The sequence below is a fragment of the Tachysurus fulvidraco genome, chromosome 4 (genome assembly GCF_022655615.1).
Source record: "Tachysurus fulvidraco isolate hzauxx_2018 chromosome 4, HZAU_PFXX_2.0, whole genome shotgun sequence".
In the NCBI taxonomy this organism is placed as follows: Eukaryota; Metazoa; Chordata; class Actinopteri; order Siluriformes; family Bagridae; genus Tachysurus; species Tachysurus fulvidraco.
In genome coordinates, this window is record NC_062521.1 from 12,338,709 (window position 1) to 12,358,708 (window position 20,000).

At 37.5% G+C, this 20,000-nt stretch overlaps 1 protein-coding gene across 1 annotated transcript in view; it reads right to left on the reverse strand.

The window, feature by feature from the left end:
• Nucleotides 1-20,000, reverse strand: part of gfra4a (GDNF family receptor alpha 4a) — an 84,281-nt gene that overhangs the window by 19,457 nt on the left and 44,824 nt on the right. Inside the window, exons 2-3 of the mRNA XM_027142086.2 lie at nt 522-800; nt 287-367 (exon numbers count right to left, since the gene is read on the reverse strand). Coding sequence (XP_026997887.1) covers nt 287-367; nt 522-800 — 360 coding nt within the window. The remainder of the gene's footprint in view (nt 1-286; nt 368-521; nt 801-20,000) is intronic.

Below are 20,000 nucleotides of genomic sequence, written 5' to 3' on the forward strand. Positions count from 1 at the left end.
AATGTGCGATATGCACACAGGCATATGCCATGGAACCAATTAGAGAAACATGAATATGTATGCAACATAATAACGTATAATTCACAGATCAGGCAAATTTAATTACAGGTTGATATGATTCAACATTCATGACAAAAGGTCACAAATCTGTATTAGCTTGTGAAGATGTTTACAATGATTACCTGTGTGTGTGTGTGTGTGTGTGTGTGTGTGTGTGTGTGTGTGTGTGTGTGTGTGTGTGTGTGTGTGTGTGTGTGTGTGTGTGTGTGTGTATAAAAATACATACCTGCAGCAATGGAAGCCAGTCGAACATAATCAAACCCTCTTTCCACAGGCTCATATGGGTAACTCTCTACAAGATTCAGTCCTGCAAATGTACACACACACACACACACACACACACACACACACACACACACACACACACACACACACACACACACACACACACACACACGTACGAGCTGGAACTTAATTATTAAGTAAAGTGGCAATGTGTTTTGTCCTGCGTGTGTGTTTACCGTGTATTACAGACTGCTTGAGGCTCCAGTAGATGCTGAGGCAGTTCTTCTCTCTTTTCATTCCACGTTTACACTGGCAGCGGTGGAGGGGACTGGCTAGCAGAGCAGTCACCGCATTCTCGCAGTGATTTCGAGCCCCTGGGCCCAGCTTCACACTCCCTCCACCTGCCACACACTGACGCAGGGTTCGTAGTCGTGGACTGCAAGCCTCATCACTGGAGCATGAATCGCCTGCAGTCAGACAGTCCCACTGCCCCGCTGACACCAGCCAGGGCACTCCTGCACACAGGAAACGGGCAATTACCCCACACTACAGTGGCGCTACATATATATTAGTGTTTACCATGCTCCAAGAATCTGGAGCAATTACATTAGAAATAACACTGTGGTACATCTCTGTAATGCTTGTGTAGCATTTAAAGTCATGTGACTATTCCAGCAAAATAAGCAATCTTATAATAGATTATATTTATTTTAATCTATTTAATCTTTATTGTTTTGTGTATATCGCTATACATATATAGCTAAACTAGATTCATTTTTGTTTTAAAATAATACATTTACTTTTATGTTTGATTGATGTCATTTCCACCTGTGGAATTGCTTAATCCCACCCTCAGCTTGGGACATTAGTGAGGAAGGTATGTTGCAAATTACGTTATGTTGGAATTTACATTAACATCTGTTTATGACATGTTTTAGTGTTGGTCGAGTCATGCAGTATGCTTAATTGTTGCTATTTGTGTGTATATCTGGAGTGTTTTGTTAACAAGCTGTATGAGTTCTGCTCAAGTTGCCGCCATTTTACATCATACACAACTGAGGTATTGATCCTTCTCCTTGCTTTAAAAAAACTGCACACAGCCTTCAACAAAGCCAGAGGTGTGGTGGGATTTCTTTGTGGCACCAAACGAAGTACGTTACGATGTACGGTCTGGTTTGTTCAGAAACTTTTGACTAAAATGTGTAGTTTAGTTACACATCCATAGATGTTCAGGCTCAAGTTCACTGAAGTGCAATTAGCATCACTGTCATCACCTAATGATAAATCATGCCCCTGTGTTTTAAGGATCTGTAACACCTAGAAGCTAAAAATGTCCTAGTTTTTCTATGGCCTGCATAATCACCAAGCATGTCACCCTGGTGGCTCAGAAGCACAGACAGAACAGTTATAGCTATTGAAATGGGATGAGGAAGATATCCAGAGGTAAAAATCACAATTATCTTCATGTGAGGAAATTGTTATAAAAATCTGGAGATATGTTAGCATAATTAATATAGTTACAAACATACTATATGAATCATTAAATAACAGAAACCAGTGAGCAGAAAAAATGGCCAATATTAGAACTTAAAAACAATAATTAACAGGAGAAATTGTACACCATTTCCTCTACTGGTCATAAACCTTTTCTTGGGTGGATAAATTGAGCTACATTATCTGGAAAATGTCACTAATATTGTTTGGGTAATATGTAAATCCTTGCCTGTTATTAACCTGTGAATAATATTAGTATTTTCATTTATCAATTAGTGATCACAGTTGGGGTTTTTTGTTTGTTTGTTTTTTAAAGAAACTTAAAGAGAGTTCATTTAAAAACTCCACACAGTTTGGACCTAATGGCCAATTATGCTGGGATCATATTTAATAGGAACAACCTTCACACACACTAACAAATTTAGCAATCTATTCACTGTGCTATTAATATGATGATAATCCTATTAAATGAAGCAAAATTTGTGAAGTAGTCACTTTTAAAAATACAAACAATTGAAAGCCCAAAAAATAACATCACTCAAAACTATCTTATGTATATTAAAAGCCATCAATTCAGTGCAGCTGTTTAATGTCACAATAAGAGCACAGAGGAAACGGTCGTGATGACCTGCATGTCATATCACAAGGGAACAGGAAATTTAAACATCCCAATATTATGTCAAAATCCTGTCCTTAGAGTGGAATTATTTGTCATTTGTAAAGAATTTCAATAATATTTGTGTACCAACTGTCCGTTTGTTATCTAAGGCAATGTTGAATCAAGTGGTTAAGGCTCTGGGTTGTTGAATAGAGGATTGAAGTTGAAGCCCTAGCACTGTCAAGCTGCCACTGTCGGGCCCTTGAGCAACGCCTTTAGCCCTCTCTGCTCCATGGGCGCTATATCATGGCAGACACTGCACTCTGTCCCCAACGACCAAAGTTGGGATATGTGAGGAAATAATTTTACTGTGCTGTAATGTATATATGACAACGGCTGCTTCTTTTTCTAATGAATTAATGAGATATATCTATTTATATAGAATGCCCACACACTGAATTATAATAAAAGTGTAATAGTGGCATGACATAGCTAGTGAAGTAATGACACCAGGAACTAGGATACAAATTCATTAATGGTCGCCAATTGCATTTGCTTGATTCCACAAGGAATGAGGAATCTTTATTAAATGACACTTACCTGGCCGCCATCAACTTATCTATACTATCAATATATAATATTGAGACTATTGTTTATGTCTGATTTGCCTACAGCAACACTGGAGTTTCCCTTGAGTAACACAGAGCTGCAGTGATATGCACATCATGAACAGCACATGAAGTAATTCCTATTAGGGGAAAAGGAAACTTTGCACACTGTCATAAAAAAGGTTTCACTCAAATGTGATTCTGTCTCCTGCTGCGGTTTTTTATTATGCTCGAGAGCACAATATTTTCATTATGCTTGAGAGCTCAATGTTTTCATTATGCTCTATAGCACAGTGACTTTTCCCTACCTAACGTCACGATGTTTCATGAACAGATATCTACTCCTGCACATGTACAGCTTTTCATGACACAAAGAACAGATGAATGCAGTGGTGTGTGATCTACAGTCTGGCCATATCTGCCAGCGCTTAATGATTTGGCATGATTTGTTCCACCGTGGTTGTGGAAGGTTTCAGAAAAGGCAAATTTTCAGACAATAAGAATAAGCCCTTTATTTTAAGACTGGAGACAATTAGCTGATCATTAGCATCGATGTATATCGTGGACTGCTGCAGGCTGTCAAATGAATGTGTTGCTGCTAAGAAAAGACTGCTTGACAACCGCTTGTCATTTTGTTGGTTGCCAGATGTTCAGTCAACAATCACACAATTATGTTTAATAGAGCTGCTGTGGTACTGTTTAGTTTATATAGTCCCCTTTGTGTGCACCTAATAGCGTAAGGTAAAACTTATCCTGTCATACTTTATTGACTTTTAGATAAACCATGGCTAAATGTGATAGTAGGTTGGTTGCTGCTGACTGGCTTATAATTTGTCTTGCCGTTTTAAACACAGACACGGAAGCACCTGACACTGAGTGAGTCACAGTGCAGTGGGTGGAAAGATGAGAGTTTATGAAACCAGGCTAACAAGTGACAAAGAGGGAACAAGAGAAACATAGAGAGAAATAAGACAAGAAGCTCTGCAGAGATCTGGCACTTCATATTAGATAAACAAAAAACCAAATGTATCACTTGAACAACAACCCCCTTGTGACAAAAAGAGGCTAATCTTGTGTAGAAGATCAAACCAAAGCACAGATTATACTATAATCAGGTCATTTGTTTATGAAATGATTTGATGATGTGCGACGTAGCTTTGAAGCAGTCATGAATGCCTCGGCGCAATACTCCTACTGCTTCAAAGCGGCCTGCCAAAAGCAATCAATTTTTGTCCTTCAGATTGATTCTAATACCTTTCACATCTTTGCTGTGAAATTAATGCGTGTCCATGAGTGAAATTAACACACACACACACACACACACACACACACACACACACATATACATACAGAGAGAGAGAGAGAGAGAGAGAGAGAGAGAGAGAGAGAGAGAGAGAGAGAGAGAGAGAGAGAGAGAGAGACTGGCGATGATGGTGTGTGATGTCATGATGATAAGCACTGTAATTTCCCAGCTGCAGGATAGATGAATTACACCAAAGGTTTTCAACTAGGATCCAACTCATAAGAGGTTTCAGCAGATGAATCAGGTGAGATGGCAGCTCAGAACATTTCAAACTCTGCAGGACAGGGACTTGTGCTGAACCCTATGTCTAAAAGCTCTTCCCCTCAATTAGACCTGAATACAACCCTAGTGCTGAATACACACATTATGTGTGTAAATGATTAGTGTGTGTATGGGATTGTGTCTATGGTCATGTGATCTGCCCCCTGCAGTGTTAAAATGCTATCTCAGTGTGACTTGCTTCTTCACAGCATGTCTCTGTTTCTCTCTCACAACCCCTGACACATACACTTTCCCTTATTATACACACAAGTCTGTCAGCATCTGCATTTTGTGGTCTGAGGTATGTAAGAACAAAACCTTTACTGAAATAAAAAAGAGAGAAAGAAGGAAAGAACAGCTTGGCTTTAGAGGACTGAGTGAAATTAGATGCCAGTTTTCTTTATTAATAAAAATAGATACCTTTTAAAATATGTTTTTATTTCAGTCTGTGTGGATGTATTCTCTGCATTCTGCTTTGATTGGCCTCATGGTTAGCAGTGTATACTGTAGTAACTGTACTCATGTAGTCAATATATCAGTAATATATCTATGTATATGTTTTTAATGAGTTTTGGACAATATTTGTTGGCTGCTTTGTCTCCCAACACTCACAAACAAATGAGTACTTTTGCACCTCATAAGAAAAAACATAGTGGGTCACTGGTAAGAAACGATTTAATAAATAACTTCAAATGTTTATTGAATGTTTATTCAATTTTTAATTTTCTATGAATATAATAGACATAATGGTTTCCCAACAGGGGTTATTGTGTTAATATAGCTAACTCTCTAAACACAATCATTTCCTCTGCCCACCTATTATCTTTTTTAAACTGCTACTCATGCAACATTACAGGGCTGCTGAACACATTCAGAGGAAAGAGATGACTGTCCTCCTCCACAGACATGAGCTCACAGACATATGCATGACTGGCTGATGTCATTCTGACTGATGGGAGGAGAGTAAAGCCATCCTTCCCACTCAGAGAGCACGGCCAATTTATAAGTTCATTTCCGTAGCTGATGGCACATTAACACATTCTGGGTGAAATCAATCAATCAATCAAATTTTATTTATAGAGCACCTTACAACAGCCGAAAGGAGCACAAGGTGCTTTCCAGTAAAACAATAATAGACAATAAAATATACGAACACAAAGAACCCAAATAGATATACTAAAACGTTACAGGGCAATATGTTAATTTGTTTTGCACGTGTGCTACAGAGGTTGAAAGTTTAGTAGCACAAGTATAAAACCTCTGTTATCATGTCTGAAAACAAGCACAAGTGATGGAGTTTATTACTTAAACAGATACATGGCATAAAATACAGACCATCAAAAATGATTTTATTTTTTTCTTTATTTGCTACAAATGGAGGAGTGCAGCAACATAACACATCTTACACCTCAACATTACACATCAGAGTAGAACAGGTCTGTGCGCAGACATCTTTAAATAAAAATTAACCAAGGACATCCCTTTTTCCACACAACTAAATCACTTCACACTATTAAGTGGCTGTTTGAACATGCAAAATGGTATTGCATGTATGCTATGGTGGTAAATTTGACTCAGCACCCTGAGTCAAAATATTGAAATAGTTATATAGTACAATGTGATTTGCTACAGTATTTTTGTTTACAGTAATGAGAAAGTTTCTGATAAAACAGAAAAAGCAAAAGAAAATCCTTGAGTGATTTCTATACTTCTTACTAAAATATGAAATACACATTTTATCTACCTGTGTTGGATCCATAGACAAATGTACATGAGGCCATGCGTGCTGACCTGGTTAATCTGTACAGTATACTGTCCAAAGTACTGTGAATTTATGAAGTAACTACTGGCAAAAAAAAAAAAAAGTTGTAATGATGACACCTCTACAAATAGGAGGGTGTTAGAATATGTTCACAGTTACCGAGGTGTTAATGGTTGCTTTTGGAAAGTGCGATGGTTTCTCCTAATGACTATATTGGCAGTTGGATTGGAGGAGATGTAAGTGGTGGTGGAGTGTGAGTGTGGGATAGACGTACTAATAGGACAGTTAGATAAAGTAGATCTGGTTTCCGAGTGCACAGGTCTTAGTGGTTAGGTCCTGTGTTGTCTGTGTGGTTAGTCTATTAATGTCAAAGTCCCACGTTTCATAGTTGTTCAAATTGAGGGGTGAAATGGGTCAACCATGTACTGTAGTGTATGTGTGTGCATGTGTGCATGTGTGCATGTGTGCGCGATGTAATGAATAAATAGAAAGCACACAAAAAGAATCTTGTGGAACACATCGAGCACAGTTCCATCCTGCAAATTATTCCAAAATGGTGGATCCTGCCCTGGTATCTCTCTCTTCATGCAGTACATGTTGTTCTCATTAATGTCACATCCTTGCTCTGTGTGTTTGTATAAGTATTAATGTGAGAGTCGAGAGGGCAGGATGTCCTCCTCTTCCTACTGATGATGCTGGAGTCTGTCGCATATCTCAGAAACGTCCTCTGGCAGGCTAAGAGAGCAACACACACAAGCTCAGCTGCTTACATTGTTGTCCCAGAACTGTTTACTCATCATCCTACTTTTCTGCCTTTTCGCCCAGACAGGAGCTGCAGAATATGACACACAACGAATGTAGCAATTACTTATGTCTGAGGGCCCATACTGCAAGCGGCCTTCAAGCAGGCTGCAAGCGGTTTTGACAATATTTGTTGTGTGTGTATGTGTACATTCTGATGTGTTTGCAAAGACTCCTGTCGTTCAGAGAATCTGATGAAAAAGTGATGAGTGTATGAATCAATCCACAGTCAAAACATCCAACACTTTCCCTTAAATTATTATTTTTTTTCCTTAGAAATAAGGGGTCGTTCTGAGACTAGACAGTTCAGACAACCCAGAGAAAACCGATGTGCAAATGAGGATATCAGGTAAAACCCTCACAAGCTTTAACACATGCTTAGGCCCAAAACAGGGACCCTGGAGCTGTGAAGCGTTTATGCTGTGCAAACATTCCATCAATGATTGCACTTTTTGAAAAATAAGTGTTTTTCCATGACAATTACCAGCTGTGTATTCAAAGTGTCAGTACAACACTGAACATCTGGAATGAATAACTGAAACAAGACTACTGTTGACTTCACTAATTACTGATGTAGAATCAAATGAATCTAAAACAGAGCCATTAGCTAGCATAAAAATATGAGTTTTCAGATATAAAATGTACTGTTAAATTATTGAAATTATTGAAACAAAAATGATTTATTTTTGTTATACACTAAATTTGGCTTTGAGATCAAAGCTGAATATCAGACAATCAGATCAGAATTTCAGCTTTCAGTTCAGTTTTTCAGATATTTGAATCTAAATTTTGTTTAACACTCATTTTTCAATTGATAAATACTAGACGATGTGACTAACAGGTGTTTCATATTGCCCAAGTGTGCACTGTTAGGTTATTTATTTAATCAATGAATAACTCTGAATGTCTGTTGGATTGAGCTGTGGGATTTGTGAAGACTGGATTTGTTGTTGAAAGGGATAAAACCAACCAAGACCAAAGAGCTGTCTAAGGGAGAAACGCAACCATTTTGGAGCTGAGAAAAGAGGAAAGGTTGATCAGCACAACAGCATTTTGTATAGCCAATAAAACAATTTGGAATGTCATAAAAAGTAAAGAAACTACTGATGTACTAACAAACAGACATTAAAGTGGTTGGCCAAGGAAAATGGTGAGAGCTGTGAAGAAAAAACAAAAACAGCAATCAGAATTTGACCAACAGCATCCACATGACAGGGATGAAGGCTTGATGGTGTAGATTTGGTTTATACTTTGGGGGGTTAAAGTGTGAATTGGTATCTATCTACTGTATCACAAGCATTTCTGAGTAAACAATTAAATAATTTCATTAAAGAAAATTACACACAGCATAATTAATGCAGAATGTAACTGGCTAAAACATATACAAAATATTTACACAGATCAGGCAAACATTATGCCCACTGTGAGGTGAAGTGAATAACACTGATTATCTCAACAAAGTTGATGTGTTAGAAAGAGGTAAAATGGGCAAGTGTAAGGATTTGTGTGAGTTCGACAAGGGCCAAATTGTGATGGCTGGATGACTGAGTCAGAGCATCTCTTGTAATGTGTTCCTGGTCTGCATGGTTAGTATCCATCAAAAGTGGTCCAAGGAAAGAACAGTGGTGACTGTGGACACTGCCATTAAGAAAAAATAGTTCAGAAATAGTTTAAGGAGCACAAGAGTTTGAGGTGTTGACCAAATTCTCAAGATCGAGCATCTGTGGGATGTGCTGAACAAACAAGTCCAATCCATAGAGGACCCACCTGGCAACTTACAGGACTTAAAGGATCTGCTGCTACTGTAACATCTTGGTGCCAGATATAACAGCACACTTTCAGGTGTATTGTAAACATTTGAAAACAGTCAAAACATAGTCAGCTCTTCTCTGCACAACTGGTGAAATGCAGTGTCCAATGTGAACAAACTTGATGCTGTTGATAATAATATTTTGGTTTTTTTGGTTCATGTCTTGTCTACATCACAGCTGTCTTGGCCAATTTTTCCAATGCTGGAGAAAACATAAGAGCCTGGTCTGAATTTTGTAGACACTCTTACCTCTATTGCATAGGTCACTAACAGGCAGACTGAATAAAGAACAACTGGCTCTCTCCAAAAAAAGACAAGTGGACAGCGAACACATTTAATCCAGAATGGACAGACTGATTTCTGTTCATACTGTTCATACTTCCCACTTCACACTAAACCAGTGTGTCTCATATGTACAGAAACCGTGACACTTATCAAAAGTGGAAACGCCATTATGAGACAAAACATAAAGGTTTTGAACAAACATATCCACTCAAATCTGAAGACAGCGTCCCTGAGACAGCTTCCCCAGGTCTGAGGAAAGTAGCCCTATACATCCTGACCATGTTTGGCTCTACATACAACTGCGAGGCAGCTTTCTGTACAGTGAACATAATCAAATCTAAATACTGTTCCAGGGTCACTAATGAGCACCTCCACATGTGTATGAGAATGGCCCTGACGCCATTCAAGCCCAGGTTTAAAATCCTACCAAGCCAAGCTAGAGCTCAGTTCTCTTACTGAGATATAAAGGGGAAAGTTAAGCACTTTATTTAAACATACACAATTTTCACATTTTATTTATTTTCTCTTATTTTGAAATGTAGCCCTACTTTTATTTATTTAATGAGAGAACGTTATACATATCTACAATCATACGTATGTTCAGTTCTATGTTCTACTAAATATTGTCAAAAGGTTTTTGAATTGTACTGAATTCATTTGATTTGACAGTCAGGTATTGATTGTTTGCAGATGTTGATACAACTACTAGGCTACTTAAATATACAGTATATCACACTAACTAGTTAGACATTATGATCTTCTGGACCTTTGCTTCAAGAAATTTTCTCTTACTGGATCTCTTTAAATTTTATTTGAATACCTCTGCTCTATTGTCATGATAAAAATGTATTTGATGGCATACAAAAAAAAGATAAATGAAAACTTTTTGTAAATGAAACCTAAAACTTAAACTTAACAAAACTGCATTACATCAGTCTGACTCCACCTGCTTCAACTGTCATAGGTCATATACCTTTTGCCCCCTGACCTTAATCCAAACATGGCAAACATTGGGCATTCAACAATCTTAAGCAGTTGTCGGGCATCAAAGCAGGATACACCCTGAACGGAGTGCCAACCCATGGCAGGGCACACACACACTCTCAATCACTCACGCAATCACACACTATGGACAATTTTCCAGAGATGCCAATCAACCTACCATGCATGTCTTTGGACCGGGGAGGAAACCGGAGTACCCGGAGGAAAGGCGCAGAGGAGGCACAGGGAGAACATGCAAACTCCACACACACAAGGCGGAGGCGGGAATCAAACCCCCAACCCTGGAGGTGTGAGGCAAAAGTGGTAACCCCTAAGCCACCGTGCCCCCAAAACAAAATAATAATAATAATAATAATAATAATAATAATAATAATAATAATAATAATAATAATAATAATAATAATAATATCAACAAACATAAATCATGTTGATCTAAAATTCATGCCTCCAAATATGTCCAACAGCCCTGTTTTGATTTTGTTCTTTTTCACTGTGTTTTGTGTTACCTCTGATCTGAAGATTTACTTAGCCTGATAGCTCCTAAAGCTAATTCTACAGTAGCTGTGGCCTGTGACAAGCTTGAAAAGTAAAATGATTGTTTTCAGTTAAATATGTTGCTATTAATAGATATAATTATCTTAACATTTTTTGCACTATAACTTTGTCTTGACAAGGGCCACCGGTTTAGTCCTTCTCTAATAAGCTTTAACTTTTAAAAAGCTTTAAATCTTCTTAGGGCTTCTCAGAGCACAGGGCAGAAGTGTAGTGAACACAATAATGGAAATTAAATTTAAGCACCTGTGCTGCAGCCCACAGATCAAGAATCTCTGCTGTGAGGTAAAAGGAAACATAGCGAACGGACAGAATGAGCACAAGAAATTAATCCTTCACTGAACAGGACTATTGAGGAGCAGTGGAGCAGTGTGGAGCTGCATTAACTTTTCTCTTTTGGCTGCTCCTGCAAAATAAACATACCAAATATCTATGGGTATATGGAATGTTGACAACTTGTGTGTATACACCCATGCCTGTTTCTCCACGAAAGTGGCAGGTTAAACCTTTTCACAATGTGTTTTAAACATCTTAGCCATGCCAGCTGTGAAATTAACTTAAAAGTTCAAATCAAAGGTACGTTCAGCAGTTTTGGTGAAGTTTGCTGAAACTAGATCAGAATCTGAGTAATGCCAGCATCTGACTGCTTGTGCAAGACAGAGATGTTTCTGAATTCAGGCAACGTAATGTAGTTTTGATTGTTGTTGTATATTTGTTTTTGATCTTCTTCACACAGAATGACATAGCCACAGAAACAGGATGTTAATCCCTGACCAGATACTGTGTTTGTGAGGAAAAACATGTCAAATGCTACATTAGTCTTTTAATCTGTAAGCATCTGTCACAAAAGCTTGAGGGAGTCTTGTACACTTACTGTACTGTACGGCAAAAGACCCTGAAGCTTATTTTCTGAACTTGCAGTGAGAGAGTGGCTTGCAGTTTTCTTAAGGAAAGAATACCCACAGCTAGAGATACAATCAGAACAGAGATCCAGAGATAGAGTTTCAATCTATGGGAGCTATAGCAAAAAGGCATAGATCACTAGGGCTGTTAATGCAGATAAGGAAACTTTTGAACGAATTTTGGTGGCATTAAATGATTGTGTCCTTCTGTATGTGTCATGAACAAAACACAAGACACATCAGATTACCTTTAGACACTTGTCTGTGCTGGACATGATGCACATTATGCATAATGTTTCTGCCAATTTTTATTTCAAAGACTGCGAGCTATAAGGAATGCAGTGTAAATCACATTGAAGCCACCACAGCAGCTCAGAACAAAAAAGCTGGTTTTGTGCCAGTACAGAATACAATCAAGCCTCTGATTGCTGGGGAATCCTGATGTCAGTTCTGAAATTATGCAGAGACTAGTTCCTACTAAACACACGGGATATCAGTCTGCCACCACCAAACACGGAGTTCTGCCCCACAGAGGTATTTGCCTATTTGTCAGACTGACTTGAGATGTACAATTGCTACTAGAAAAACAAGAAATTCTGTTTTTTTTGTTCTGATTCCCCAAAAAAGAGACAAAAACAAAAAAAAATGTTGTATCCAAAACTTAAATGTTTGCTTTAAGTAAGCCTTACCGTACAGTATGCATAACAGATTTAAGGCATGTGTGAACAATCATGATTGGTTTGTACCCATAGCTCTAAAGGCTGCATATTTCCACATGAAATCGTTGTGATGCACAGACAATCCATTCGCTTCCACATAAGCAGATTGATACATCAGTTTAGTATATTTCCCTTTGGGTTAGTATTAGCACACAGGGTGTTCACCAAATGTGTGAGAATTACCCTAGAGCTCCTGCTATGCTAGGCTCTCTGCTATTTGGATAACTGACTGCTGTGTTGACAATCCCAACAGCAGGTGAGGAGCCAGACAGAGCTTCTGATCTCACATTTCTAAGACTGAAAGTCAATTATGAAATGAATCATTTGACACCTTCACAGACTTCACATTTCCTAGGCAAGAAAATTGACTCATGGTCCATTTAAACCTTTTGACAGAATATAAAGATGTCTATATCATAAATTCAGTCAGAAAATTGAGCGGGGGGCAAAAAAAGGAAAGAACGTTGGAAAAATGGGCATGACATCAGCATATCTGTGATATGGGCTTGATATTAAAGATGTGGAGGTACTCCTTCAATATTTTCAGGAACCCAATGAACCAATGGCAGATGCAGATATGAAGTGCTTCATCTAAGACCTTTTAATGGCCATCTACACAACCTGGTAGGCAGGTAAATTAGATGTGTTACTGGTCAGCACACTTAGTCTGCTTGGGGAATTGGGGTTTATTCAGGTCAAAATGTGGCTAAACACAGCAGTCTAACCAAATATACTGATGCTGCAGTATATCAGTAAACCAAACTGCCCCTGCATAGCAATGTACCTAGGTTAGCTATGTGCCCAGTAAGCATTTGAAGTATTAACTGTGAAACTGGCAAACAATTTTTTTATTCACGGGGCACTAAGAGGAGTGTCACTTCAAGCCATTGGTGATAGCATGGAGATTATCATCTACATTGGCCAGACGTTAAACTGAATATTGTTTATTGCAACCCATGTGCACTTTGGTGCCAACAGTGTTTTAAAACGTTGCAATTATTATTCTCAATACAGTACAATATTAGCAACTTGTTATTTTCTCCCTCAATAGACAGCAGTATCAGAATGGCGTTTGTTTTCTTTTCATGTTTCCCACATACACTGTACTTTGTTCTCTTATTCTGGCCAGTAACCGCTACCAAACGGCAAGGATGAATGCGATCACATGTTTCCTCTGAGACATGGCCAACCACAACTTTTTGATCTGCTGCTCATGCTGCATCATGGGATGGTGTAACGCTCTTGGAAGAAAGCAATATCCTCATTCTTCTGCATGCATGAGCTCAAAGACAAAAAATGTTTGAATAGTGTTTCTATGATTGATTGGGGAATGTCATCCCTCCCACTGAGCATGGCCAATTTCTTGGCTGTCTTTGTTGCATCTGATACACATCATTAAACTATTATGTATTTTACAAATTGCTGTAATGAATATAGTTGGTTGGGGAGGCTGAAGAGAACATGTTGGCTGTTTGGAGTAAATCCTCCAACTCCACAGATGCACTGAGTGGAGGTGGATCTGCTCTATTTCAGGGCATCATGCACTGATTCACATATACAAGTAAATGCTTTTCAAAAACAAAAGACTTTGGTCACTTCTGACCTGCAACTGAAAAGGTCTGCTATTAAAGAATTCTACTTTGAACTCAGCATGCTGCTCCTGATGTTGCTGGCCACATGAAGGAATGCAAGGAAGCGAGAAAGGTGGCAGATGCTATATTCTCATATGGGAAATGAGAACTCAGTAACTAGAACTCAGTATTTTTTAAATGTCCCAAAACAGACTGACATCTTAATAACTAATACAAAATATGCTAATAATACAATTTGTGGATTAATTAGGGGATGTTGTAGCCTAGTGGTTAAGGTGTTAAACTACTGATTGGAAGATCATGAGTTTGAATCCCAGGTCCTCCAAAGTGCCACTGCTGGGCCCCTAAGCAAGGCCCTTAACCCTCAATTGCTCAGTTGTATAAATTGAAATAAAAATGTAAATCACTTTGGATAAGGGTGTCTGCTAAATACTGTAAATGTACTGCCTTTACATTTAAAATGCTGTTTTTTTTGTCTGAATTAAAACCATCTGTACTGAAAATATTCATTCATTTGGATGAACACTTTTGGGGTCACAGTAACTGTGGAAAACCTGAAATGAAGAGGTCTAACAGAAATGAGTCCATAAGGGAATATGGTCCTTTAGATGTCATATGAATGTGTTCTGCCTATTATACTGCATCCTTCTACAATAAATAGCATGTAGTATGTCTGCTCGAATACAGGCAACAAACAATAGGCTAAGTTTGTACATATTTTGTAAATAACATATCTATGACCCCCTTAATTTAAAATGATGTAATTTTATGAAAGGGTGGTTTTATTGTGGTAATGAATCTACTGTGTAGCTAATGAGGCAGTGTTGCTGTGACAACCAGGTGTTCATTCATGAGATTCTTCAGCAGAGATATAATTATGTGTATAATGATGACAGTCAATGATCCATTATTTTATTTTATATTTTATAAACTATGTGACAGTTGATGCTATAATTAATTGATTGTCCTAGCAGTAAAATGTTCATCGAAGTACTGTATTTTAACAAAAAATTAACTGATAGCTAATTCCTAATACAATAATCAGTTCTCGGTTGTAAATCCTGAGTATGAATATATTACTAAAGAATCTCCACTGACTATGTTCGCATTTCAAGCCTTATTGCTCAATTTCAATCATTTTTCCCCCTCCAAGTCTTTGATCTGTTTTCTGCTGACATGCAGCCAATATTGGATTGTGATAAGAGAAGTGTGTGATGAAGTGCAAAAAAAAAAAGAGAGAGAGAAAAGATGCAAGAACTTAACTGCTTTCATTAAAAATGTTCAAACCCGTAACTCAAATTCAAGTTTTGTTTAATCGAATTTAAGCAAATAGCAATCCAAAACACGACAATTGGAAATTCAACATATCAACTGTGTTTTAAACATAAATAAAATTATTGTGACCAATAAAAACAAGTTTAGATATTTTTTTACACTGTGCTACTTAACGTCAGCTTGTTTGCTTTTGAATTTCACTGGATACGTTCAGAAGCATCACTCTTCATTTTGTGAAAAACACAATCCACAACAGAGTCTCAGAAAAGATATTTTTGATAGCTAGTTCACTACCAAACCTTTGTCTGACCTGCATAACACAGGGGTACATACACCAATCTATACAGTAGATCTGTGAGACAATGGTAGCGCAGTCTGGACACCATGTAATTGGATTTGGTTTCTTGTCATTCCAATGCAAACCCTTGGCCTAAATATAGGACTTAAGAAATAAAACAGATTTGTTCAGGAAAAAAAAGAGAGAGTTTTTTTTTTAACATATCTTATGCACTTGGTTGTAAAAGCATAAAGTATGCAAAAACCAATAAGACTTCTTTCTCTAAATCCTATCAACATCCTTTAAACTTTCTGTCTTCAGTCAGATTTCTTCTTTTGGCCATGTGCAGGTGAATTGATCGAGCACTTTGCCTAATTGCTCACTGGCTGGTGGGAGCCTTCATCCCCTCTACCATCCTTCTCTGTGTGCTACAGCCCACCTGATTTTAGAGGTACGTAATTATGCGTGTTATTAGTGTATTGCAGTATAAAACCACTACAACAAAAACTCAACCTCTTTGTATCTCTTACATAAATCCTACATAGTCTCTACAAGTTCGTGTCCTCTGCTCTCCTCTACTGCACACTGGACACCCACACAGGATACGATTGTCTGCATCTTTGGCAGTGGAGTGCAAAATGTGTAAAGTGAGAAAGGCTTGTTTGTGTATGTTGGTGTCTGTCAGATAGGCAAGAAAGACAGATGCTTTTTTTCACCCTGAATTTTGCCCCTCACTGAGAGTAAAATAATTGTGTTCTGACTCTGGCTAAAAGGTCCTACAAGGATATGTTGGTCCTTTATAACTTTACTAAAACTAGAAAACCAGAAAACACCATGGCAATTTTTACAAGTGGTCTCAAGAATAGGAAAAGACTTTAGTGAGAAATATACCCCAAAAACAGCTTGATCCGGTAAGCGGGGTTGCTTCCAGGTTAGTAGACATGCTGTGAAGTCAGTAATGATTTGCCAGCTTGGATTAAATGCTTCGTGCTTGATGTGTACGTGTGCGTTCAGAGAAACTCCTCTGATCTTCAGAGGAGTGTTTCATTTATAGATCATCAGTAAGAAAGTGATTGACAACAGAGATCAACTAACATTGTTTGGATAGTGCTGGAATAATTAGCTGCAAATACACTCACACATTGAAAAGCAGTAGGCTACAGCTAATTACCCTCAATGATCGAACTGGTCACACCACCAATGATAGACGCATTCTAAGTAGTTCACTTTGAACACTTTAAAGTTTTCAGGCGACATAGGAAAATCTGCTGAATTTCATTGTAAGTGTAAAGCATCTTGTTAATCTGCTGAAGGGTATTGCAACTCTCAAGTGCAAGTTTACTTTAGTGTTCAGTGGAGGATTAGCCGTAATTTCAGCAGAGATCTGTAGTTGGGAATGCTTTTATTATAAATCAGGAAGCAGATGCATGGTAGACACTATTTGTGCATGGCATTGAGACAGAAAGAAGACAGGCAGTAGTGGTTTAATCGACTGCTTGAGGGAATTGAACGCTACAGGTTTTAAATGTTGATTTACCACCTATGAGGCATGAATGAAACAATGCTGACCAGCCTCCCTCGAATTAACCACTGCTCATTGTTTCATAATGTTAAATTTTATAACAGCTTCATTTTATGGCTTCATGAGGACTTCCATTTAAGTCATAAGATTAACAGAGACCACATTTAAATTTGACAATCCAGTTAATTTGATAACAATAACAATTCTGATAATATAGTACAATCCTGCTGCGGCAACTACTCCAAGAAGAAAAACACCTAATAAAAATGTAAAAGGTCTTGTTTCTGGTGAAACAGTCACAAAATAGCTGCTAATGATGTATTCACTCTCACTGTGCTACACAAAACAAAAAAAATTATTCACATAAAGCTGCTAACAGCAGGGTTGCCAGGCAAGCAGCCCAATGGCCATTAAAACAAGCCCAGAAACCAGCCCAATAGCCAAAATTCGAACTAAGCCTGGTGCTTTTAAATGTCTTTATCATGAATGCCATTATTGCATTTATTATAAGATTTAGAAAGTAACATCACACAATGCAGTTATTAAATGCAAATGGGCTTCTTGGACAAAATACCCTGTGTTCGTTCATATGGTGAACAACATTAACTCCCACATACATATGAAACATATATATAATATATATATATAATATAATATATAATATTTTGCAGCTTATTTGGCTAGATCCTGCTTTGGTGACATCAAAGAGAGAAGGAAGCAGCATATTTTTATCTGATGAAATTTGTGTTATATTGACAATATTAGAAATCCGATGATGACACACACGTAACCTAATAATATGGAAGGTGACACAGAAAATCCTATATTTTTAGATTGTGTTGGTATCAAGCTAACCTTGTAAACATTGTCAGTGTGCAGTGCCAACCATGCTCACCATGAGCTGTCCTAGATTTAGTGCATCAGATTGTACAAGTCTAGATGTAAGCTGACAACTGCTATTAGTTTCTTCTTCATCTTGCTCAATACAAATAATGTAGTTTTCATACCGCAGTGCCTTCTTGATAGTTGTCTAAAACATGCTTCTTGAAACCCAGGTGAAGATCTACAACTTCTTGCCTTAGTATGTGTAACTAAGGGAAACCCAAGTATCAATCTGATCAACAGAGAGAGGGATGCCATCCTTGCAAATGATATTTTCTCAGACGTTGGACTCCCAGCCATGGATTACTGAGTAAAAATAGTATATTTAGTGTATATTTATAATAACACCCCTTGGTGTCACCCAAATGAGGATGAGGGTCCCTTTTGAGTCTGGTTCCTCTTATGGTTTCTTCCTTTTCATCTAAGGGAGTTTTTCCTCGCCACAGTCACCTCAGACTTGCTCAATGTGGATAAATACAAACGCATTAACTATAAGTCTAATATAAATCTTTGTATAATAAACCTTTTGTATTATGTTTCTTCTGTGAGACAATATCCATGGTTAATAGTGCTAAACAAATACATTTGAATTGAATTAAATTGAATCACTAATACCTGAATTAATACTTACATAAACATGAACGAATGATGAGTGAGAGTACAAACTAAAGAGGAGTCAACCTTACCTGTGACATGAGTCTAACAAATTCATGCACAAATAATGATCAGGTTAGTACAAGCTTGTTATTCCTCTAAGACTGAAACATGAGAAAATTATCTGTAGACATTTTTAAATGTTGATCGATAAAGGCATCTTCTTTTGCACACCATATTACAATACTACACATTACTGAGTCTATATGTGTTTATTCTTTGTTTACTCTTTGTTTTACTTCTCTGCTAGAATCCTATATTTTATTTGGACAATGTACTGAATAATATACAGTAATAATGCACACTGTGTATTTGTTCTGTAGTGTTTTTTATTGTCTTTTGTCTCGCACTCTTTGCACTAGGTTGCACAGATGCACTTTACATGGCTAGGATTAACTTACTTAACTAGTTCTTAGCTCTATGTTGTTTTATGTAGCTTTATATCATTCTCTGTAGCCCCATGGTCCTAGAGAAACGTCTCAGTTCACTGTGTACTGCGTCAGATATATGTGCTTGAAATGAACGGAAAAAAAAACAAAACTATAAAAATAAAAGCTTGAATTGACCTCTGAATTCAAAAATGTTACACCATCGATGTTCACACTTGTGGGTAAATGATCAGAAATCTTCCTACAACACGTACTAGTACTACAGAGGGATTTGCAGAGATATGAACCGTTTCAGATAAAATCATTGTTGTTTATTATTAGAGCATCTTTCTACCTTCGATATGGTGGATCAGTGTCAATTATTAATCAAAGTAATCCAGCAATGTTTGTGTTTGGAGCTGCACATGACAAATTATGGTAACAATTTGACACGATGCACGTTTAATTCAGATCTTTTCTTATACAACAGGTGTTAATTAACTAATTAACTCCTGTGTGTTAATTTATAAACTAAGAAACTTGTACTAACTTAAGGTAGCTGCTATTTACGCATGAATACACACGACTCCCATCATGCCTTCACTCGTCGATAGTTCATATTTAAGTGAGTATTAATTTAGATATTAGTGCATGATTATTCATGTACCGTTATTCACTTTAGTGTTACTAATTATAATTACATTGTAATTATTTAAGGTCATGAATCCCTCAAAACTAAGCAGCATTTATACACTGTGGTCACGGAAGCCTTTCACCGCCTACACGATCAGCATTTTTGCTGTAACTGCCTTCTTACACATGAAACTTTTGGCTCAGTTTTTTTTATTTTTTATTTTAACTTTTTTATTTCACTTGCCACTTTCACAGCTGTTGCTCCTTTACAACTATTGTAAATTGATCTACGCGTCTCTGTCTTTATGTAACTTCGATCCTCCTGTGCACAAAAGTTGTCTTCCATAACGCAGTGCTTAGATAAATATCTGTGAGATTAGATACCGTTCCCAAATCGCTAACCTTGTTCTGACCT